Below are 25,049 nucleotides of genomic sequence, written 5' to 3'. Positions count from 1 at the left end.
ACATGTATGTTAATCAATACCGTACCCGGACAATCTGGGTATGCTGTCGTTCAACAGCGAGGTGTAGGGCAGTCTGTTGGTTCACGTTCTGGATATCCAGGTTTGCATTACCCTGAATAAGAACAAATTTTATAAATGGTTAAATTTTGACAAGAGTGAAGAACATGAAAACTGTATTCACAGGAATAAGGAACACAGGACACTTCTGACCACCTGCTCCTCCTCCAAGGTGCGGCAACACTATCCCCGCGTGGTAGCAGGCACTGCTAGGGGATGGGGCAGCGAACTTTCTAAAGTCAAACAATTTAAAACCTTGTTTTCTATTATGGTGACTCTGTCTAAGAACAGCTCAAGGATAAGGCACAGTGCAGAGCTCAAACACAACACCCTCTCAATCCCCACTGTAGAGCAATGGCGATCGCTTCTTTGACCTGCAGATACTTCTAAAAAGTTACCCGGTTTTCATGTTGATCTTAGATTTACTTTAATGACCTGGTCAGCTGACTCCCTCTGTTGCATAATTCAGTTCCTCATTCAAGAAAGAGAAACTCTGTTTGACCTGAGAAAAAGGTGATGTCTAATTAGTACATCAAAGCAGTTATGAAAGGGAGACTGGGAATTCCTCCCCAGGGTCCAGGGAGAGCAAGGAGGAGATGGGAACAGTCGGCACCCAGACTGGGGCAGGGAGGGCCTGAGGAGCAAAGCAACTGAGTCCAGCACAAGGAACCCTGGTTCATGCTCTACCTCTTACAAGCGAGGCAACTCTGGCAAGCTTTACACCACTTCTCACCCATTTCCTCAGTTCCAAATGGTGGCAGTGGGATCTATTTCACAGGGTTTATATGAGGACTAGGAAAAATAGTGTCACAGTGACTAGCACACTGTCTAGCATAAAAAAAGAACATGAAATTAAGATTCAGACGATACACTCTTGTATAAAGAGTGAACTATTCATTTATAAACTGGGTTGGATGGCATATGTCTCTAATTTTAGCTACTCTGGAGGTTGAGACAGGAAGATCCCAAGTTCAAAGCCAGCCTGAGCAACTGAGCAAGATCATGTCTCAAAATAAAAAAGTAAGGACTGGGGAAATAGCTCAGAGGTAAAGTGCTTGCCTAGCATATACAAGGCATTTTTAAAAAATAGATAAATACTTGACCATGTGTGTAATTCTACCTGTATTTTCTATTCTTTTAATCTGTAAGATTATCTATATTGAAAATGTTAAGGAATCTGTAATGAATCTACCAGAATAAGGAGTTTAAGCTAAGTCACATGGTATATGGGCAAAATATAAAAAACAACTGTATTTATATATAGTAGCAATGTTCAATTGGAAACTGAAATGTAAAAACGACTTACAAAAGCATCCAAAAACAGCAACCTACATATAAATCTAGTATGTGGAAAAGCAAACTCCCAACAGACTTTTTAACAGAAACTAGTGAGTTCATTCTAAAGTGTATGGATATACAAAAGATCTAGACTTATTAAAGTAGTCTCAGAAAGAAGAAAAACAGGTGGAGGTTTACTCTGATTTCCAAAGTGGTACAAAGCAACAATAACCAAGGCAGTGTGGTGTCCATGTAAGTCCAGATATTCAGACTTGAATAAAAAGGCATTTTCGTAATTAACAAAGAGAGCAAAAATTTTAACAGGAAAGGATTAAAATGGCAAGGGAAAAGGCAGTTTAGCTTATAAACTACTTCTTTACATTTCTGTACTTTTGAAATGTGTATCTTATAACCTGGTACTCAGTTACATATAACATACTACTTACTAAATTGCTCTGTTGTTTTATCTTAACTTGATTGTTAGTTCCTTGATGTAAGGAGCCACAGACAATTTTTTGGCAACTTTAGTGCATCTTTATGATCCATGCTCTCTTTAGGTATTTAAAAGCTTTCCCACACATAGCAGTAGTTATGAATATCTCCCCTGATCCTAGCTGCAGTCTGTAGTCTAACGGCCACTAGCCATACCAGCTAAAGTACTAAGAGGGATGGGGATGGTTCCTGGTCCTGTGGTCAGTTAACTGCTATACTACAGTAACTCCAGCAGTTCTGGGAAATCTCTGTCAGCTGAGGCCTGTATCACTGGCCAAGAAGCCAGAGCAGAAGGAATGCTAAGAAATGAGGCACGTGCCCTCACATACACCCTGACCCACCCAGCTCTCCACTGAAAAAGCAGCATGAGATGGAATGAGGGTTAAACTTCACTGAAAAAGCAGCATGAGATAGCATGGGGGCTAAACTTAACTGTCAACTTGATTGGCTTGGGAGCCACCCTGGGGATTAGTAAAGCACACTGGCTGAGTCATGGAGGTGTGCCCTCCTCTTTGATGCTGCTTCTCTGCTCTGCTTCCTGATGGCCATGCCACTTCTGCCCTGAAGTCAGTTAACCATGGACTAAATCCTCTCAAACCATGAACAAAAATTAAACCTCTCCTCCTCAAGCTATGAGTGTCGGGTATTTTGTCCAGCAACAGGAAAGCTGACCAATACAGGCAGAAGACAGAACTAGAATTACATCTAAATTGTCATCGCTGTGAGGTTTTATTGTAACACACTAATAGGCATTTAGTGGAGAATTAAATTAATGAATATAAATACTCCAAAAGTATTGAACTGTTCTCCATACCTGATGTACTAACAGTTCAGCCACTTCAACATGGTTATTAAGGGCAGCCAGATGCAAGGCAGTATAGCCATCGTCTTTCTTCTCATCCACAATCCATGGTCTTGGTAATTTTGAAAGTAAAACACGCATTGCGCTGAAAGTCAAATTCATGTTATTTTTATATTTACATAGTTTATACACTCAAAAGAAACTTTTGAAATCAAGTGAAGATACACTCTTAAATAAAATATTCCTTAAAAACAAAAGTCCAACTATTCCAATTCTCAAATGTGTAGTTTTTTGGTATTTTGAGGGACAAATAATCATTACTTTGAGAACAGACTCAAGAGAGAATGAAAACAGTATAAGGAAAAAATCTTGTAGGAGAAAAAAACAAAGAGGAAAAGAATATACTCTAATGAGAATACAATTTTGGCTTTATGGAATCTTTAAGGTTTAATTCCTTTTTTTTTTTTAAGGTTTAATTTCAACAGTATCTACTCAAAAGTTAAAGAATACTCAGGTAGCAACGAACTAAGCATAGGAGAAAGCTTGATAAAATTTTACATAGTTGGCACATTATTATGAATGACTGAATTAAAATCTAAATGTAAGTTATTTACTAGTTTAGAACAAAATATATAAAAGGGCAATTACAACTTAAAATTTAACAACTGGTAACAAAGCATTTCCAAAGCAAAAAAAAAGTACAAAGCTATACAGTATGCATCAAAGATTTAAAAGCGTAAGAGAACAGGAGAACTAAGTGTTGAGATATACCCAAAAGGGCTGGGGCACAGCAGCTGCCTGGCAGTGGTACAGCAGCTGCCTGGCAAGGACCAGGTCCTGAGTTTGATTCCCAGTACCAAAAAAATAAGTAAAAGATAGCCCCGAAAAACTAAAGTAAAAAAATTAGAGGCAACTCTTACTAAAAAGAAGATTTTATAGCATGTACAGTGGCGCATGCCTATAATCCCAGCATTCTGGGAGGCCGAGGCAGGAAATCGGAAGTTCACGCCCAACCTGGGATACATAGCAAGTTCAAGACCCTGTCTCAAAGTGTGTATTAGGGTGGGGGTGGGGGGATGTGGAAAACTCGTAAGGTGATATAGGGGTAAAACTCCCTTAATGTAAGTATCCACTAATTGATTTTTTTTCCAAGACTGAGACCTAGGACACTTACTCATGTGAAGAGTGGTAAACGCAGCACTGAATAAAGACTGGAACACTGGTATCAGATCTGTGTATGAATTCTGACATACATCCCTTAAAAGGGCAATAAAAACAGAAAAGAAAAATTTCGAACACTGTGCCAACAGAGTACAAAAGGGCAATGAACAATAAGATTGATTAAGATAATTCCCCTAAATTGGCATGTATGAGAGGTAAAATCTGCAAGAGAAATGTCAGATAGGTAAGTCTGGAGAAGCAGGATGCAGATGCGGAATAACCACGTGTGTAAACAAAACAGCAAGCTTGTGATGCACGGAAACCACCGAAAATGCCTCTGTAATGGCAGTGTCTATAAATCACATGATAGAAGTTCAAGGAGTCTGAAACAGGCTTTGGAGGCTCTGGGGGTCTCTAAAATTGAACTCAAAATTGGGCAGAGTGCAGCTTTTATCAGGTTTTTAATAAGGCTTCGGACCCAAAGGGTAGTGAGTATCACAGCTTAAAGGCTCCTGTGCTGGCTACTGCCGAGTTATAACCACTATTTTAGAGCAACAGGCTCTTGGAAATACACACACTCTGCTCCTGAGAAATGCATATCAAAATCTGCACCTACAATTTTGACTGACTGAGTGTGCTAACCCCCAAACCCTGATCATGGGCCATGTGTAGAAAGATTTCTTGCCTTGGTTTGTTTTCAGCCACCGCTCAGTACTCTATTTCTCGTCACTCTATGGAGTGAAACAAAATACTAGACATTACATCCACTTTGACTCAGATTCTCAAAGAGGAAAATCACTGGTGTCATACTGTACTACTGAACGCCTGCGTAAGGCCACACATTTTCTACCACCCTACTCATCCTACCACTGAGAAACAGAATTTACAAAGGTTTATAGTTCTGCTAGAAAGTTTGGAAGATACAAGTATTAAATCATTACAAAAGTTTTATTAAAAGCAGAACATAATCATTATAAAAGCATAAGTATGTTTTGTTGATTTAAACAAAAACTACGATGTAAGTATGTTGAGAGGGGTGGTGGTAACGGAGGGTGCTGATAGTTTTAAATCTCCACATTCTGTAACATGGAATCACTACAAGACGTCTTTCATCCACACACTAAGAGACTGTGGGGAGCTGCGAGCTCCTGGTGCAGGGAACAAGGGGTGAGGACTGATGACGCAGAGATGGTCAGTCACCTTTCACACTAAGCTCTGTCATACTGTTTCACCCAACACTGCACATAAGTGAACTAATACCTTTGAGAATCAAAACCCCAAGATAATATTTGGGCTTATTACATTGAAATACTCTACTCCTTCCAGAGAAACAGACGAGCCACAGTAAGCTTCAAATGCTCGAGCAGGGTCTGTGCCCATCTCACTGGGGCTTGGCTGTGTTTTAATTGCACGACTGAAAAGGTACTCCCGAGAGGCTGGCATCTGCAATTGTGGGCCTCTCACCCTCGCTTTAGTTTCAGAAGTCGACTCCGTGACAAGGAAGGAAGGGGAGGAGAGTAGCTCCTCTCCGACGTCTGCTGAGAGGCGGGCAGGCTTTTCTCATTCTCCTGGTCCTACATTTCATACGGAAGTGAGCTGAGGAAGCCAAATTCCTCAGAAAGAAGGCACTGTGGCTCCCTGGCTCTGAAAGCACTCAGCCAGGTAAAACACGCACTCTCCCAAGCCCACTGCCTCTCCTCTTGGCTTCTTATTTTACTTCTTTCTGCATTAGTATAATACATGCATAATTAACTGTCAGACCAGGGCAAGACGGGAACTCCAGGCAATGCTTCAAAGTGACAAAAATTACCCCAGTCCCTCTCAGGTCACATCATACAAAGTAAATAAAATCCTAGTATTAACATGCAAAGTTCAAACAGAGACCACACTCATAAGTGAAATAAATCAGACCCACATGTGTAAACATCATATTGTTTCACTGACATAGAAAACTGAAAGCATACACAAATCTGAAAAACACAATAGATTTTCTGAGAGGGAAAGAAACTGCTCAAAAGGAAACTGGGATGAGGGAAAGGAGAAAAGAAAGAAGGAAGGTTAAAAAAAAAATATATATATATATATATACACACATATCTTAGTTATCGTGTGTGTGTGTGTGTGTGTGTATATATATATATATATATATGTATAAAATTAAAATCAGTCAACTCTCCCTATCAATGGGTTTCACACCTCTGAATTCAGCCAATCACAGACCAAAAAACCCTCAGGAAAAGCCACTCCTGTACTGAACACATCCACTTTTGCCGTCACTCCCTAGATGATGCCATATAACTATCTACACCACAACGGGATGGCCTCGGGGATCGTGAGCAACCCTGAGATGATCTTTTGGTTTGTTTTCTGAGACAGGGTTTCACTATGTAGTTCAGTCTGGCCTTACACTCACTATGTAGCCCAGGCTGGCTTCAAACTCATGGATGCTCCTGACTCAGCCTCCTGAGTGCTGGGATTACAGGGGTGTACACAGTTTGTAATCAAATACTGCTCCACTTTATAGAAGGACCTGAGCAGCTGCAGATCTGGCCATCAAAAGGGCCCTAGAGCTCCCTTCACAGATATGGGAATGATGGCTGCACTGCATCCCCCTCACATCTCTGAGAGAACAGGAAACGTAAGAACAAAAAAAAACATAAAAAGAAATGTGGCATTATTTAGAACTAATGCTTCATTTTAAACTAGTTAAGTAAATTATAATACTAGCAAAATATCTTAAATAGAAATGATATGCCAGGTATGGTGGTGCATGCCTGTAATCCCAGTACTCGGGAGGCTGAGGCAGGAGGATCATTGCAAGTTCAAGACCAGCCTGGGCTACAACATGAGCTCAAGACCAGCCTGAGCTGCATAGTGAGACCCTGTCCCAAAAAGACCAAAGGAAGAAAACAAAACAAACGAACAAAAAACCAAAAAAAACCCAAATGATAACTTCTGGTCCTGTAGACAAAGTGTTGGAAAATGACATGAAATACATAAAACACACAGATGACCACCAGGAGAAAAGGTCTGCAGAAGAGATCCACAAGTCTAACTGGGCTAAGAAGTCACCAAAATGGAACTGCAACAAAAAACATGAAAATTATGTCTTTGAAAAACAACTGACTAAAACAGGAGAGGGAAAAAAAACAGTTCATGTGAATCCTGGAGGAACACAAGGCTGTGTGCTGTGTGTTGAGCATCACTCAGGAAGTTTCCCCAACACCCAGCGCAGTAGCTGCCGCCTCCACCACCAGCACATGACCACAGAACTCGCACAGGGTGAAGCTATTGGTCGTTTAAATCACCCCAACCATCCTGCTCACCAGTCTCCACTCTTAATTTAGCTTCTCATAGGTATGTTTGCTCCCCCAGCACAGGAAAAAGCATCATCTATTAATCAGATATCATGAGTCCTGTAGTCCACGTGACATTCTTCTGACTTACACATCAATCTCTTAATTAATGATAGCCATTCCAAGCCTGTACTCCTGGACCTGCACAGCTGATGCCTACATCTAGGCGCTGAGAAGCCCTAACTATGCATTATCATCCCAAACATCTCCAGTTCAGATCTCTAATTGCAACAAATATGATGACTCCCATCTAACACAAAACTTCTACAGAAAGCTCTCTATAAGATACATAAGGTTGCTGTAAGAACTAAACGAAACACATAGGGGAAAATGTCTTTGTTACTGGGCCTGAAACTGCTCAGTGTATCACAGCGACTCTCAGACTGCAGACATAAGTCTGTGTGACACAAGGTCTTCTCTCCTCTCCACTCCCAACGCTCCTCCTCTACTCTCAACCTTTTACGCTCTCACCCTGAGATCAGCCATCCTAGTCAGACCTGGAATCACCCAGACACATCTCTCCCTTCCTGCTTCCATACACAATCTATCTTGCTGATTTTTCCTTCTAAGATTACCTTTCCCCCAGGGCCTCAACATCCTCTAGACAGGCTAAGCCCTCCCTAACCTATCGCTCCCACACAAACATGCCATCTCATTTTCCACAAATGCAAACATCCTAAAAGCAAATCTTTCTAGTAAGACTAGTACTGAGGAAAATTATTCTAAAATATACCTTTTCATCACAATGTACATTTTAAACAGGAGTCTATCCTTAATGTTTTTTTGAAATCAGTTATAGCAAATCAACTCTTGGTTTAGTGGTACAAACTGTGGAAAAGTGCTGTAAATAGCCCCAATCAAAACTAATGCAAGGAACTGGGCATGGTGGCATGTGCTTGTAATTCCATCATTCTGGGAGGCTGAGATGGGAGAGTCCCAAGTTTGAGCCCAGCCTGGTAGCTCTGTGTAAAAGCCTGGTTTAAATCCCCAGTATCGGTATGGGGGGGGGGGTGCAAAGTCTGTTGTAAGTAGCCAAAAGTAAGCAGATTAGTTTTTATTGGTGTCATTTTGTTCGTTTGTTCATTCACTTATTCATTTATTAGTTTGTTCATTCATTTGTTCATTCATTCATGTTTGAGCGGTGCTGAGGATTAAACCCAGGCTTTATACAAACCAGACAAAAGCTCTACCACTGAAATACACCCCAGGCTCCATGTGTTTTTCAAATAAAATTTTAATTTCAGATTTACTGAAAATTAGCTTTTCTCTGCTGCAGAATACCAAAATATGACTCCTTAGACTCCCTTTGGCTATAACAGTTTCTCAGACTTCCCTGGCATCTGCAGCATGTTCCTCAGTTGGGGTTTGCCTGTTACACCAGAGGTACCGGCTCCTAAAGACCCAGAGGTATAGTGCCATTTCATCACGTCATACCACAGAGTGGTCTATATTTCCCCCAAAGTAAGACCTAACCGGAAATAAACCCTAGCATCGCTTTTCAGAATGCTCATAATAAACTCTTGCTTTAGCCCCAAAATAAGCTGCAGTTAAGATCATCAGCCAGATGGACACATTTAGCATATCCACTGCAACATATGATGGACATACTGAATTATAAAAATAATATTGATATATAATTAGAAGTATTATTGACATTAATATTAAAATAAATGACAATATAAATTATAACTAAATATTTGTAAACACCCAAGCAGGTGCCATTGGACGAGATGAATGCCTATGTAAACAGATGAACTCGAGACTTACTGCTGAATGACCAGAGCGCAGACAATGCACAAATAACGTCCACACTTGGTAACAAACGGATGTGGCTGTGTCTAAAGGAATCTTCGTAATTCAGTATGTTGTATGTTGAAATGAGCATACTTAATGTGCTCCTGTGAAATAAAGGTTTTCTGAATTTGGGTGCTTGCAGTTTTTCGTCACTTTTGTGTGGACCACCACCCTTAACTGGCATCAGTTTTGTTGCCATTCCTGTCTCCTAAGTCTAAATGAATAAATGTAGATTGTTGTACATGAAAAAAGAAGACATCCCCCCACAAAATAAGTCCCATGTGTCTTTTGGAAGAAAATTAACATAAGACTGGGTCTGACGTGCCAGGGAAGACAGTACTAGCAAAGTGCCATCACGCTCAGGTTTCTCTTGCTCACCAGGCTGCAGTGGTCTGTCAGGGTCTCTGCCACAGTTACGCTTTCCTCCGCATTTCTCTACCACACTCTTAGCAAGGAAGTCACTTTGCTCAGTCCACACTTAAGGAGTGGGCAGTTCCGCTCCACCTCCTAAGAGTGGAGCACCAACATAAAGTATTCAGAATTCTACAGCAGAGATTTGGGGAGGATCGATCACTTCTGTCTGTTTAGACACCAGCACCCTTTCTTCTTAAATTAGAAATTGCTGGCCCCTTCCCAGAAAAAAACCACACACACACACACACACACACACAAAAAAAAAAAAAAAAAAAGTACAGGCTCAAGGAAAAAGCCTGTCTTTGAGCCCAGCCTGCAAGGTGAGCTAAGGGAACATGAAACAAAAGCCACCCTGGCCACAGCAGCCTCCTGTACCGACAGCAGCTCAGAGCAGCTGCCTCCCTTCTCTGCCGAACCGGCGATCTCAGGAACACACAGGGCACTCAACAGGGCAGCAACAGGCTGCCAATTAAGAGAAGAGACTACCGTTGTGCTGTGCGCAGTTAGGGCCACAGAGAGACTGGGACACAGGTGTGATAACTCTCAGTAAATCACAGACCATACTATGCCAGGCTCTCTCACCTGTAGAGGATATGAGATTTTTGGTGACACTTTCCTTAATGGTTCTTAATTTTTCAACTGGTTGTTTTCTAATAGGGTAAGGGCACGGATGTTTTAAAGATAAGATCTTACTACCAGTTAAGCAGGCATTTGTGAATCTTGCCAGAGAAGTATTAAGTTCCGGAACAACTAAGAGCAGTGCCTAGCATAATCCTTGGCACATGGTAGTTTTCAAATGCTTGCTGAACGATGAACAACTGAGTTCTAAGAAGTACAGGGGACAAGCAGCTGTTCACACTGGTATGCAGTATACAAATGGCACTGGATCAATTTTTAGGGGGTTGCGAGGCTGTCTCTAATGTCTCTTCCTTCAGACAGGCAACATTTTCCCCAATGAACCATAGCAATTAGCTGGGGTAGCCTTACATATTAAAATTAATGTAAGCAAAGACACTAGAATAGCCCTGTGGCACATACATGTTCAATAAATGCTTGTTCAGTTAACCAAGACTCTCAAATAATAGATAAAGCAGGTCATCCAAAATTCAGAAAGGAACTTGTTAAGAAAGTTGATCAATCACAAGTAGTTCTTTTGGACATGCTAAAAACAGGTATCTGCACAACCTGAAAGCTTCTTATTTAGATAGGAACACTGTCACATGGAGGTCAGAATTTTTTTTTTTTTGGTTACCAGGAATTGAACTTGGGACCTTGTGCTTGCCAGGCAGGCACTTGTACCGCTGAGCTATATCTCCGGCCCATCAGAGTTTTATTGAATGGAAAAAACACAGAAATAAGCAAAAGAATGCTCATCTTTCTGAACATGCTGAGGCAAGGACATGGTGACACACTGCGTACTGTTGCTGGACCGTTGAGTTCCTGAGAACAGTAATTCTCTAACTCATCTCATTGTTACACACCAGAGCCACAGCAAGGCACAGAGTTAAAGAGCTCCCGGCCTGGACCCAAACTAGCTGGCTCCAGCCAAAACAAGTGGTTCGAGATTTAAGCAGATTATTTAACTGCTAAGCCTCAGTTTCTTCATCAGTAAAACATGAGGTGAATCAAAAATTGTATCAGTATTTTAATGAAAATTAAATAAGTTAATATTTATAAAAAGGGCTTAGAAAAGAGTGCCCAGCACATAATACATTGTATGTGCTTGCTTAAAACAAATTTTTTCCTTGCTCCAAAGTAACAGAAATAGGGTAATTTAAGAACCAGAAGATTAACCTGTTTTACATTCTGAGGTTTGACATCTCATGAGTAAAATCATTTCAGTATCTAGGAAAGCTGGTTCTTTAAAATTGCCAAATATGTACCGAAGCTCCTCTGTCACTCATTTAAAATAGCCATACAAAATAATTGCACTACTATGGTATTAAGCGCCAAAGACAAAAAGAATGCCAAGGACAAACTTCCCCTGCAGGAGAATGCGCTCTGAAAACTGGTAATGGTTTTCTTAATTCTTAATCCATACTTAAGAGAATATACTGGGATTAAGAACACAGTATGGTTAATTTCTTTTGAATATTTTTAGGTTTGTGAGATTTTAAATTATATCTACATAGAATTCTTGAATTTTTTGTTTTAATACTGTTTTTTCGTCAGTTAAAAATAAATTTCTTGTGAGGATGTTATTAAAATTTAGTATTTTTGAGATACACTGTATCCTGTGTAGCACAGTTATAGACAGGTTAGTAACAATTTTAATCTGAGGCAAAAGTGCAATGATTATCCCTAAATGCTATTTCAGAAAATTAGGAAGCAATGGCAATGCAGAAAGGAGAAAAAAGAAACATCACATTTGAAATGAATAATTTAATTCATATCAGAACTAAGTTCATAATAAAATGAATTTTAGTACTCTTACATGGTATTTAGTTTCAATACAAAAAACGTGATTATTCAACTGCACTCTGGATCATGTTTTTCACTAAGCACTATAAAAAACTAAAATTGACACTGAATTTCAAGTTTTAAGGAGCACTTCCAGTATTTCATTTATATACCACTCTTCTTAGTCAATGGCTTCTGTCTACCGCCAACATACAGGTTCTGCTTACCATTTCTATAAATTTCCCAAATACTATTCAATAAATTTTAAAAGCATGGATAGCAATAACCAGCCCTAAATATAACCTTATAAAATCCCTTCAGGCCTTCAGCCATGAAACACATCACCATCCATAATATCTTTGCCAACAACAACAAAAAAAATCAGGTTATGAAATACATTTTGGCAGCATGGGGATTTTACTGTTCCATATCTGTTTAAAGACTGTCTTGTTACTCGCTGGAATTTCTTTCCTCTTTCCTTTTTTCTCTGCAGTGCTTCTAAGTATAGTGACTGCCGCATGAGGCTTTCCTAGTCTCAGCACTAGCTCAGGGAAAATTTGGGAAATGTAAGTGGAAATATGAGAGACCGCTTTATTTGGCAGTACTTTAAAAAAAAAGGGGGGGCAAAACAAATGGCAAAGCAGTGTTTGGACCACAGGATGAACAATCAATAGGCAGAAAGCAAGATAGAAGCTTCCTCTGCTTTTGGATCGACAATCGACAGCTGAGAGACTATTTTTTGCTATGGTTGACTAAATATGGTCAGGGAAGAGAGAGGCACAAGAGAGCCTGTTTGCCTGGGAGTGCATGTTTCAAATGCTTAGCTGCCTATAAAGCCGTAACAGTGTGGCCTGTGGTCACTGAGAGAAGAATATAAGTTGGCCTCTGTAGTGACCATGTGGAAGTCCCATCCTCGCTTGCAGACTTGACCTCTGGATATGACAAGGTAGCTTTACTACAGATCTACCATTTAATCCTGGAAACTCAAAACCAAAAGAACTCAAAGCAAGAAAGATGCAGAGTACTTCCTGAGGAGTCAGAAGAACTCAATGTATTCTGGTGGGCAAAGGAAGACAGGGGAATGTTTAGTTACTTGCGGGGGAATAAGGTGTGCTTTGGGTTGGTTTGGTTTTTGGGGTTTTGGGGGGGTTTTTTTGGTCTTTTTTAGATTATAAAATTAACTTCCTCTGCAACTTTCCCCCCTCTTCTGAAGCATTTCATCTGATGAATAAGCTAGGTACATTTTCGTGGTCTTTGTAACAACCTTCCTTGGTGACTTAACTTGCTCTACGTATCTGCAAAAATTACTGTGACATTCCAGATCAAATGGACAGTGTTGATTCAAATTTATTGGAGGATTTTCTTCCTTCAGGAGAGGGGGGTGAAAAGTAGGTTATTTGTTTTTGTTTATTCGTTTGTTTTGCAAATGTATAAGGTGGGGCTCTGCGTTCACTGACAGCCCTCCCTTAGGACTCGGCTCATAAAAGAAGTGCTGAATCAGCGCGGAGCGTGAGCGCAGGGCCGAGAGGAGAGGGCTGCTGCATGTGACTCTCTAGGTCACTGCCTGTCCTGCCGCTGGCGCTGCACAGCACTAAGCTGACAGGTAATGCACCACTCCGCCTGTGCTTTCAAGGGTACTTAGGACCTTCTGCATGCTTATCTCGTGTCCACTCGACTCGGTATGTGTTCTGCTTGTTAAAGTCTATCTGGGCTGAGCCTAACTTCACAGTACAAATTAACAGTTTGGGTGGTGTAAAAAAGGAATGTTGTTCAAATATTTTCATAACAAGTAACTCAATCTCAAAAATATATACATCTCTTATTGTCAATTGTATCACTAAAGATTTAGCCTTTGCTGTTTCAGATTAGTTTTGCATCACTAGTAAATCTGTATCTGTCACTCCCAGCAAGTATACTACCTTCTAAAAATTGTATTTCAAGATTTAGTCAACCAAGCAACTTGGCAGATTATAAAATACTTCCTAGTGCTTACCATGAAATCAACCACAAGAGTAACTCTGAAGGCGCACAGTGGGACCCTAACCTGCGCCGCTAACCGCTGCGGTGCCAGACTCCCCACTACGCTCTGATTTGCTCCAGTGAGCTGCACTCGCTGAGATTCCACTACTCTTGCTTTCTCTCTTCCCTGCTTCCTTTGCAAATCTGAACATTTCTTGAAGTTTTCTTTTTAAATTAACCCTTTAGTATCGTAATAATTAAAAAGTTACTCACCAACTGTAATTTTTTCTCATGTTACATGACTGTGCTAAAACCCAGGTGCTACAGGCTACAACCCTTCGGTCCTTTTAGATAAGACTTAGGGAAAGTGGACTGAAAGATTTTGAAAATCAAGAGAACTAAGCTCACTAACATTCAACATGGAGACATCTGTTTGAATGTGTATTCAAACAGAAGCACAGAAATATAAAATTTAAGAAACTAATAAAGAACTGTAACAACGAAGTTTTCAAATGATCATGAGTTTTTATCTGTGACCTAAAAAAAGAAACTAAGGAAAAATTCATTATTTAAAAAAAACTCCTTTCACTGGCATGCTGAAATGACCTGGGTTTTCTCCTTATTGTTTCAAGTATAGTCAATTCTACAAGTACTAACTGACTTAAGTTTTGAATAAGGTATGAGGTTTGCAAAAAATTTTTTGAACTAAACTACTATCTACTTGTAGGATCTAGTGACAAAAAATAAAAGAAAGAAGCTTCTCTCTCTGAAGACTACGACTGAGCTGCTCTGACCAATTTCTGAAATGCACTGTAAAGCTCCAATGAGTCTATGAATCTCCTGCAAAACAGAACCAAACTAGGACAAAGTTTAACAAAAAACTGGTTGAATGTTTACAAATGTTCACATCCACCGAGAACAAGGAACCTACGTGGCGTTACAGCCTGATCAGGTAAACTGGCTATGAAGTGTAGTCTTTGGTAAATTAGTCTCTGCCAATGATCCACCACTGCTGTGCACAGGGAGCTAAATACTAACAAATGTATTCTTTCTTTTACAAGTGTTTACAGCTAGCAATTTCGTAATACCTACTCAGAGCACATACTTCTTTATGTACCCATATGAACATACAATGCTATGGAATGTAAAGAAGTATGTATTTTTGGTAGGTAATAAGCTACCACCAGCAACTAAACTGCAGCTAAAAGAAGCCTTTGCTTCTCTTCTTTGCAAATGACCTTCATATGGTAATAAGCCTACTATTCTGAGGGTGACCTTTTGTAACACACACACACACACACACACACACACACACAATCCTTACTACTTATAGATGTAAACTCAGTATCCTTATGACTTATTTATATTTAGTGAAGGAAAAGTTCTACTAAAGTAGATTTTAAATTATCACAAAAGTCCTTTTAATGCATTTAAGTTTAAAACACAATGCCTTTTACCTTTCTTGAGTAGTCACATAATTAAAATTTGACATTAAGGAAAAAATATACTAGCACAAAGGAATAAGAGATATACATAATTTATTTTCTTCACAATTTGATCAAAACTCAAGTATATTAACTGATTTGGTGGGAAAAAAAAAAAAAAAAAGATACAAGAAAAGCTGGCTTCCAGCAGCCAGGCATGGTGGCATATACTTGTAACCCCAGCACTCTGGGAGGCTAAGGAAAGCAGCTTCCAAGTTGAAACCAGCCTGGGCAACTCAGGAACTTAAAAAGACCCTCTCTCAAAATTTAAAAAAGTTTAAAAGGGCTGGAGATATAGCTCAGGCCCTAGGTTCAATCCACAGTAACACACACACACACACACACACACACACACACACACAGGTTGACTTCACTATTTTAATAGCTACTCTTCACATCTAGTAATTTTATAATCAATATTAGAAGAATTTCAGACTGCATTATCTTTGAATTTGCTTCCTCCAGAGGGAGTATATAAAATGAAAACATGATAGTCAAGAACCAACTTACATATATAGAATAACCATTTTTATTGGTACTGTACTCTGCAATTACAATTCAGTTTTATAGATATAATAGATCCACTGTACTATGTTAGGAATAGAAAACCATTTTTTATACTTTATATAATCTATTATGTACATGTATAAAATTCATAAACCAGGCCAGGTGGTACACACCTGTAATCTCAGCACTCTGGGACACAGAGTCAGGAGGAGTGCAAACTCAAGCCTAGACTTGGTGAGACCCTGTGCCAAAAATAAAAACTTGGCTAGGGAAAGAGCTCAGTGGCAAGGGCCTGGGTTCAATCCCGAGTACTAAGAAGAAAGAAAGAAATTTTTTAAAAAGTTCTTAGCAACAATCAATAAGCAATACCTATTTTAAGCAACTATAATATTACAATGAAAAAAGAAAATACTAGTGCTTGTATATTCTTATTTCTTACTAAAAGTTGTTTCAATAAGAACATTTTACAAAAAGCATAGTAATAATTTAAACTTTTATATTAAAAACTAAATGGAAGTGACAAGTTTAACTATTGCTAATTTTCTGTTTAATAAGACAATTCATTAATAAATTATTTCATTTTATCAGGTTATACTGAATGAGAAAGTTATATAAAGTAGTACATTATTACACTTACTGGAAATTATAAAAAGTATGATTTTTAAATTCTACATTTCAAAGAAATTAGTGAAAATCTTAACTCACTTAAGCATGGCCCTCTGATCATCTATCAAAAAGAATGCCAACGCTTCAGGTTGCATCTGTTACCTTTACCTGTACATGTCCTAAATACCAAAAACTAAAAATATATGCCTCCAAAGCAAAGGCTGTACTATAAAACTACTCAAAGGGTATTACTCTCCATGAGGAGAGTAATAAACAATTACTTTAGCTATTACTTTGTAATAAACTATTACTTTAGCTATTACTTTGTAATAAACAATTACATTAGCTATTTTACTAATAAAAAGTATAAGTTTTAATAGTTCTTTTTAAACATTCCAGCAACTAAGAATTTCCTTGCTATATTACTAAGAGCATATAATCCTTAAGAAAATGATGTTATGCATGTATCAAGTCAAATTATAAAGTGTGGTTCTTACTACTTTAACATATCGAAGAGTATTTTCAATCACTGTAAAATGTCACATCTATCACTTAGATCAGCTGTTCATTTTTAACTGAGTACATGTTAAACTCTGGACATCTGCTGACACTGGTGTAACTCAAACATTTCAACTGTCTCCCTGACAGGGATAACAGATGCTGACATTATCAAATGCTGTACTATTTTTTTCCCATGGCCTCTCCTTGCCCCGATATGGCCAGTATATGAAACTGAACTGCTGTCCAAAAGCACACTTGAGCAACTGGATCTGCTAAATGGCTCCCATATAACTAGTAAAAATAGAAGGCAGTGTTATTGCTATCTTCAGCACTTAAGTTCATGCAATGTAGCACCTGTTTCACTTCTACTAGAATAAATGACGGAAAGAACTGTAGATACATTAATTTTTCTATCAGCCAGACACTTAACAACTGACAGATACAGAAATACACGTTTTTCTTTTTCTTTTTTTTTGTCTTTTTGAGACAGGGTCTTGCTATGTAGTTCAGGCTGGCCTTGAACTCACAACGATCCTCCTGCCTCAGCCTCTCAAGTGTTGAGATTACAGGCGTGCGCCACCACGCCCAGCTAGAAATACACTTCATGTAAGAATCGTTTGCACATTGCCCAAATTACTGTTGACTCTCTCCCAGTTCATTTCCGAATAGTTCACTCTATATTTCACTTTATGTTACTATACAGACAAACCGTAATTTCTCAGACTCCTATCTTCTGCAAGCATTTTTCAGAAGACATTCCTCTCTGATATTGAAAACAACAGCAAAACCACAGTGTAACAAAAACTTACACTACAGATTTTTAAAATATTATGTGGTAAATTTTAATACTAAAAATTCATGGATTATAGCTAACCACAAGTCAATGCACAATCAAGCTAATAATGACAAGCAACCAGACAATCTGTACCCAAAATGACAAAGAATTTAATCATGAAAAAAACACCTTTAAAATGGTTAAATTACTGACCCATGATTAGTAACCCCACATGAGCAACAACAAAGAAAAATAAGCTGGCATGCACGGTAGTTCCTCCCAACACAAGTCCAAGCAGCACACTGGACACATGTGTGATCTATTTATAACCCAAAGGGCAGAGGTATTTTCTTAAGGCCATTCATATCCTTCCACCCACTGTCAGCAACTTGCTCTGAGCCCTCAACTATAATACTAAAAAAAAAGCAATGACAGAAATGTGTGGCTAATATCACTCTTCCCAACTAGTTTACTACCTAGAAGTAAATAGAAAACATTACTCTGAAATGTGTTAAGGTCTACTTTTTCTTATAAATGCTGTTGGTTTTGAAGCAAGTTATTGTTTACATTCAATAATTAATCAAAAATGCTGAAAGCAAACACATGTACTGACAATGTGTTAAAAGGAAAAGACTTCTCAACTGTTAAGAGTAGGAAAAGTGTCATCAAGATAGAAATTTTACGTTCAGTAACTGAAGCACTGATAATGAGAATTTCTAACACTTGTGAATGGTCCATAACTGTATTTTTTAACCAGTATATACTTTTTTTTGGAACCAGGAATCGAACTCAGGACCTCACATTTGCCAGGCAGGCGCTGTGCCAATGAGCTATATCTCTGGCCCTCATAACTGTATTTTTACAAACAAAAAGCATTTAACTGTTCTGTATCACAAACCAGCAGCACTACAATGCTTTGCTAAAGCTGGTAAAATGGAACCAAATCGCCTCTTCAATGGATTTGGTCCCCTTCAACCAGCTGTAGCTATGCATTGATTACTACAGGAGACCCAGCACTTTCATTTATGAATATCAATTACATGTCAACTAATTTCAACTTACTGAAGTTCTTCAGACTGTGGCTAAAACCAAGTAACTTGTTACTGTTCTACTTGGAAGAATTATAGTGGTTAAAAGACATTTATAAAAGCTTTATGAAAAATGTGTGGATGACTTATGAATTTCAAATAAAATAATTCTCATTTATGGTCTCTTGGTATTATTTTTTTTTTCTTCAGAAAATAATAATGAAAAGTAGACTATGCTTCATACTAAAAACATACGTCCTTCAGAGGAAGGATATTCACCTAAAATTCGTGTGAAAATGAGGGGAATGTCTCAGCACAGACTACATGGATGGGCACGTATTTCTATATACCATTATACTGCCATAAAGTACACTATTACATAAAGTAAAGCTTATGTAATTGTTGAGTTACTATCTTTCATGGGATTAACCTTTAATTTTACCACTACATCCCTGAATGTTAGTTAGCAGGAAACCTGAAAAAAAGAGGTTATATTACAGAATGCCTTAAGAGACTTAAGCAATAAGCATCTAGTTCTACAGTTTCACCAACTCTGAACCAAAGGTTTTTAATGCTTAAAATGTAAGGGTATTTCAGTGCTCCCTCCTTGTTTCCTCCGTTGTACAGTCTCCTTTGTCCTTTACAAAAATCACACATGCATGCATGCACCCACACAACTCTCAACAGAAAGACACTGCAGTGAAAAGTAGTGACTGTTACAAGATACACGGTATTTGAGAGTAGAGGAATGAGCAGAGATAACAGATATACTGTATCACTATGTAACAGATTCTCAGCTAATTTTTGTTCAGTACCCAGCATGGTCAAAATTATAAAAGGGAAAAATGCACATCAAGACAGCCTCCCAATTACTAAATCTCCTACACTGAACACAGTTTCATTTACCAAATCATATTTCAGAACTGAGAAAGTTAAATCAAGATACTGTAACGTTCTAGAGGAAAACATGAGCTGCTCACAGGTTCCACAGGATTTACTGTTGTCTCTTTACGGGAATAAAGAGATGAGTAAACAAGAAGTTCTCTTAGTACTAACTTGAAAACACAGCATCACTGCACACAGTTCACTCATATTTTGCTGTTATTTTTTAATGTTCAATTTGGAGTAAAGAAAAAATTATAAATACTGATATGTAAAGTAATTTTATAACATTGTTATCAGTCTCCCCGAAAGACCTATCACCTGTCTTCGCCAGCTCTGCAGAGAATTCTGCTGACGGATGGACAGCCAGCCTGCCAGGAGCTCTGAAAACTTAAAGACAACGCCAAATGCAGTGTGCAAGCCTTCTCACAGTGCTCGAGTAACCTGCGGCTCAGGAATCCAAAGACATTTAGTTCTTACATTTATCAGCAGAAATCATTTCTGCTCTTGACTTAAATCCCAATTCTTACCTGTTTAGAGTAAGAAAAGATAATATGGCTAAACACTAGGGTAAAGCATCTCAAAAAATATCAAATACCAGGCTGGGCATGCAGCTCATCAATACAGTGCTTGCCTGGGCCCTAGGTGCCCTCCCCAGCACGGCCAAAATGGTGAAAATAAATAAACATCAAATATCAGAATTCATAAACCATATGCTTAGTTTAAAATTTATTTTAAAATAAGCCTCTGACTTAAAATATGTACCTATTCTAAAATACTACAAACTGTATGACCCAAGTACAATGTTTTATAGCAAAACTTACAGTTTAAAAGAAAATAGCTTTACTATGTTTTCTCTCAATGTCTTTATTTCAGTAGTCAAATGATGAGTAAAGACCAAGATCAGCTTTGTAATCTAGGATTTATACTGATCCAAACCTTTGACATCTAAATTTCAAAGTATATTGTTCAAAAACACAGGATAGCTTAAACACACTGAAAAGACCAAGATATAGGTTTTTTTTTTTTTTAAAGACTAGGTCTCACTATGCAGTTCAGGCTGACCTTGAGCTCACTTTGTAGCCCAGGTGGGTCTTGAACTCACAATAATCCTACTGCCTCAGCCTCCCCAGTGTTGAGATTATAGGTGTGTGCCACCATGCCCAGCAGCTTTTTCTTTTAGAAAAGCACACTGATAATTATTAACGCTACTGTGTTATTGACCCATTGCTGAAAAACTGTTATTGTTAACTAAAATCTAAGCCAGGAAACAGAATGGTACTTAAATCCCACTGTACTCACGCAGATTTTAGAAATTTTTTCTCACATTCTTAACCATAAGTGGAAGAAATTATAAGCAAATAAATTATACTTGTACTGTTGCAAATAATCTACTGTAAAAAATATGTTCTAATAAAAGAAAAACTCAAAACCTGCTAAGGTTTACTAACCAAAATACAGCATAATTAACTGCAATTAAAATGGATTATAATGAAGTTCAATAGTTAAGCCACGTATACTATGTATAACTGCAGTGTAAAATTGCTAATTTGAATTAAGTTTCCCTAATGAATTAATTCTGTAAGTAGTCATGTAAAATGACTTGTCAAATTATTGTTTCCTATATTCAGAGCACTCACTGAGAGGAATACAGAGACAAATATGAGCACCCACAATTTTAACAGAAAGAAAGATATGCACATAGTAACAGAGAATGGGGAAAACAGGGAAGAGAGCAGTGAGTGTATTTTAGAGAGAAAAGACAGCAATGTAACCATGTAACCAAAGGGCAAGGTGGGCAGAGGAAGTATAACTGCTGCGAGATGAAGTTAACAGGCTCAGGATGCATTAAAAATTGTTTCAAATGACAAGTCAAGATGCGTAAATTTTGTTTTTTGGGGGTACTGGGAATCTAACTCAACACCTCACGCTTGCCAGGCAGGCACTGTGCCGCTTTTACTATAAATGTGAGAAACAACTAAAAGTTTAGGAACGGAGGGGAATTTTAAAGTGATAATTACATGATGTTAAATCAGGAAGAATAATTAGGAAGACACTACAATAGACAAAGTAAAACTGGTGAGAACTGAATTATGTCAGCAACAATAGGAATAGAAAGAATGGGACAGACTAGAAAGACTAGAAGAATAAATTGAATTTTAAAAGGAACTGCAGTTGAAATTAGTCAAAGAGCAAAGATAACCATGAGCAATAACACATCAAAAGGAAAGATGCGCTGAGCCATGGTTCTCAGCTAAATTACTGTCCGGGTATCTCGCCTCACTTACAGACCACAAAGCATACACAGTACTAGGAAGGGCATAAGAGCTGATTCTCAAGTCACAGAGACCTTGCTCAAGTTCCAGCTGCTCCTCTAATCAGCTGCAGAATCGTGACTAAGGAAATGCATCTTGATAAGCCCCATATTCTTCACCTATAAGATGGAGATCTTAACCCTTGCCCCAAAAGCTGCTGAAAGGGCTGGAGATGCAGCTCAGTGGCTGAGCCTGTACTTAGCATGCACGAGGTCCCAGACTGATCTCTAGCATGGGGAGGGAAGGGGGCATTCAAAGGACTGAGTGAGATAGTACACGAAAAGCACTTAGCAGAGGCTTGCCATGTGCCAACTACTACCACTGAAATAATTATCTTCTATTTGAAAGGCTCAGGACACAAAATACTATTGTCTCCTTCACAGCACAAAAGTATAAAGTGTTCAAATACTCATAATTTGAAAAGGTATAAGACATGAAACACAGTCATTCATCACATCCTACATTATATCCCTACTGTCATGGGTACCACCAAGCAACAGCACTGTCTTTTGTTTTCTGTGATCACCCTCTAGTGGTGGTCCTAAGAAGCTATAAATAAGTCAACCAACCAACCAACCAACCAAAGATTAAAAATTCACGATGTATAAAATTCAAAATAAACATTAGCGTGAACATTTTCCTCAGTCAAGATGTAGGCACTTAATCGGACACACGTTTAAATACTGCATTGTTTCTCTTATGTGAGAAACCTAAAGGGTAAATAAGGACCAAAGCAGATGACAAACATTGGGAATTAGGAAGAAGATACTCAAATGGGAAGGGGAACAGGCTGGGGAGGGAATAGGAGGAAAAAAATGGAAACAAAGGTTTTGTAAATATGGAGGGGAAGAGTGGTTGAGGGGAGGGCAGGGGAGTGAGGAAAAAAGAAGAATCAAGACGTCCCGACACAAACTCGCATAAATGTGATCATTATAAAATTAATTTTTTAAAAAAGACATATGCACTTGAGTCAACTACAGACAAATAAAACAGAATTTCCTGAAATGCATCTTAAAATATGCTGTTCCAAACAATTAGTTCATGGAAGTCTCAAACCTATACAAACATAAGCACTTCCTCTCCCAGGGACTTTGCAGACCCTCTCCAAACACTGACTATCCAAGGCAGTCTCTGAAACTCCAACCAGCAAGCCCCTTCCCAGCGCAACACCTGTACTGTGATAGCAACTGGGCTCATCTAGACTAAAAGCTTATATAATTGATTATATTATTAATAAGGACTTAGGTAACTTTTATGTTTATTCACCGCAGGGTTTTTTTAATGGCTATGCAAATGGATAACATGAATTAGAAGATAACCTAAGAATGATCTTCAAGAAACAAAAATCACAGAATGGAACGCATTCTAACTAAATCTTTGGTTATAAGCCAGTATTCTATATTCCTAACATTTAATATATAAACAATCATTTCATAATACTTATAAAACTAATCTACTGAATGATGGCATAACCTCCACAGACCTTCAAAATTACTTAAGATACTAAAATCAGTTGAAATCATTGACTTAGCAGTAGCTGGAAAAGCAGCAGCAATAGGGCAATATTTCTCCCTGGCACATCAGGCAGTGACAGGTGGCATTTTACCTGGGGTTTCCCCGCAGTGCAGCATGGTGCAGAGCATTGAACCCGTTGTTGTTTGTGATGGTGACATCCGCTCCTGCTTCCAGGAGGACGGCAAGAATGTCATCGCGTTTCTTGCTGATGGCATCATGAAGAGGGGTGTCGCCTTCTGAGTCCTTTTTTTAAGGTTAAAGAGATTCTTGTTAATTCTCCTTCAACTCAATCATCACATCTAGTCATAACTTATGCAGAACTACTAAACTAACATAGGCTATATTCAACAGAGTATGATCAGTAAGTGACTGTGCTCTGTCATACGAAATACAAAAATGTAGGCAAGAAATGTTAGATATACTAAAATGAAATCATATTCTTAACTGTTGTACCCCAAAATTCTCCTCTAAGCCTACACCAATCTCAGGTTCCCTAACAATGAACTAAAAGTCAAGTGGTTTCCAACCCTAGCTGCACATTAAAATGTGCTATAGAGCTCTTAAAAATCCCGACACCACCAGGCATGGAGGTGCATGCGTGTAACAGCAGCTAATCCAGAAGATGAGGCAGGAGGACTGTGAGTTAGAGGTCAGCGTAAGCAACTTAGCAAGGCCCTGTCTCAAAATAAAATAATAAAAAGGGATTGGGATATCGCTCAGCCCTCCGTGCATTCAATCAGTACCATTCCTCCAAAACGAAAACAAGGCAAAACAATCCTGATGCCCAGGCCATTCTCTAAACCAGCCAAATTTCTCAGGGCAAGAACTAACCATCCGTAGTCTTTCAGGGGTCCCCAGATGAACGTACTATGTAGTCACAGGTGAAATCATTAACCTAAGAGTTTTCAAAGGGCAGAAAAGTGGCTTAATTTAAAGTAGAAAAAAAATAAATTGGGCTGGGGATTTAGCTCAGCGGCAAAAGCGCCTGCCTGGCAAGTGCAAGGTCGTGAGTTCAGTTCCCGGTACCGGAGAAAAGCCAAAAAAAAAAACAACAAAATTTAGGAGTTTCACCCCACCTTTTTGCAAGCTGTTTTTTAAGAATAATCAGTTGATTTAGCAGTAAGTTTCTACTCAGTCACCTGCATCAATAAGCAATTTAGACCTTAATAGTTTCACAAATTCTCAGGGAAGTCATACGCAGCGTACCCTGTGACACATACCACAGCTGCCAAACCCAGCTTGCCTGGCCCTATCCAGAACAAGACTGCCCATGTCACAGGCACATATTCATCCACCTACACAAGGAATTCCCAGCCAACTTCAGTCCAACCAACCACCTCCTATCCTCCTCAAACTAGTGGGGCTAAGAATGTGGAGCCTTAACGTGAGGTGAGCTCTCACCACAAGCACATTCTTCCTCGGGTCCTGGTTTGTTCTGCCTTTAGCACTACTCTCAACGACCCTTCCTCTCCCTCAGCCCCAACTCACACTCCCAAGAGACAGCCCAGCCTCTACAGCACAGACAGGAAGAGCAGCAGAGAAAACCCCGCTCTCCCTCAAAAGATTACCAGCCTGCTGCACCCTGCAACTCTGTCCCCAACCGACAAGGCGACGTCCCACACCCTGAAGGCTCCAAAACGGCTGCCCTTGGGAAAGACTATTGCTCAGTCACCACCTAGGTAAAGGAAGTCCTACTCCTTCAGTTCCAAAATCCTCACTCCAC

At 38.9% G+C, this 25,049-nt stretch overlaps 1 protein-coding gene and 1 long non-coding RNA gene across 4 annotated transcripts in view; one reads left to right on the top strand and one right to left on the bottom strand.

Annotated features, from left to right (window-relative positions):
• Mib1 (mindbomb E3 ubiquitin protein ligase 1) overlaps positions 1 to 25,049 on the bottom strand; it is a 110,269-nt gene that overhangs the window by 20,543 nt on the left and 64,677 nt on the right. The window contains exons 12-14 of the mRNA XM_005372691.2: positions 23,418 to 23,569; positions 2,642 to 2,774; positions 26 to 112 (exon numbers count right to left, since the gene is read on the bottom strand). Coding sequence (XP_005372748.1) covers positions 26 to 112; positions 2,642 to 2,774; positions 23,418 to 23,569 — 372 coding nt within the window. The remainder of the gene's footprint in view (positions 1 to 25; positions 113 to 2,641; positions 2,775 to 23,417; positions 23,570 to 25,049) is intronic.
• On the top strand, positions 12,560 to 20,561 carry LOC102028595. 3 transcript variants are annotated; one of them, XR_001236495.1, is made up of 4 exons: positions 12,567 to 12,700; positions 13,214 to 13,357; positions 14,441 to 14,665; positions 19,797 to 20,561. It is a non-coding gene; the product is annotated as an uncharacterized LOC102028595 (long non-coding RNA). The 3 variants fall into 3 exon arrangements; XR_001236488.1 differs by having other exon boundaries at positions 12,560 to 12,700; positions 13,214 to 14,665; XR_259047.2 differs by having other exon boundaries at positions 12,560 to 12,700; positions 13,190 to 14,665.

The sequence above is a fragment of the Chinchilla lanigera genome, unplaced genomic scaffold (genome assembly GCF_000276665.1).
Source record: "Chinchilla lanigera isolate Chin_1 unplaced genomic scaffold, ChiLan1.0 scaffold00001, whole genome shotgun sequence".
Lineage (NCBI taxonomy): Eukaryota > Metazoa > Chordata > Mammalia > Rodentia > Chinchillidae > Chinchilla > Chinchilla lanigera.
The sequence above is the reverse complement of the archived record's forward strand: the minus strand, read 5'-3'. Positions and strand labels throughout refer to the sequence as shown.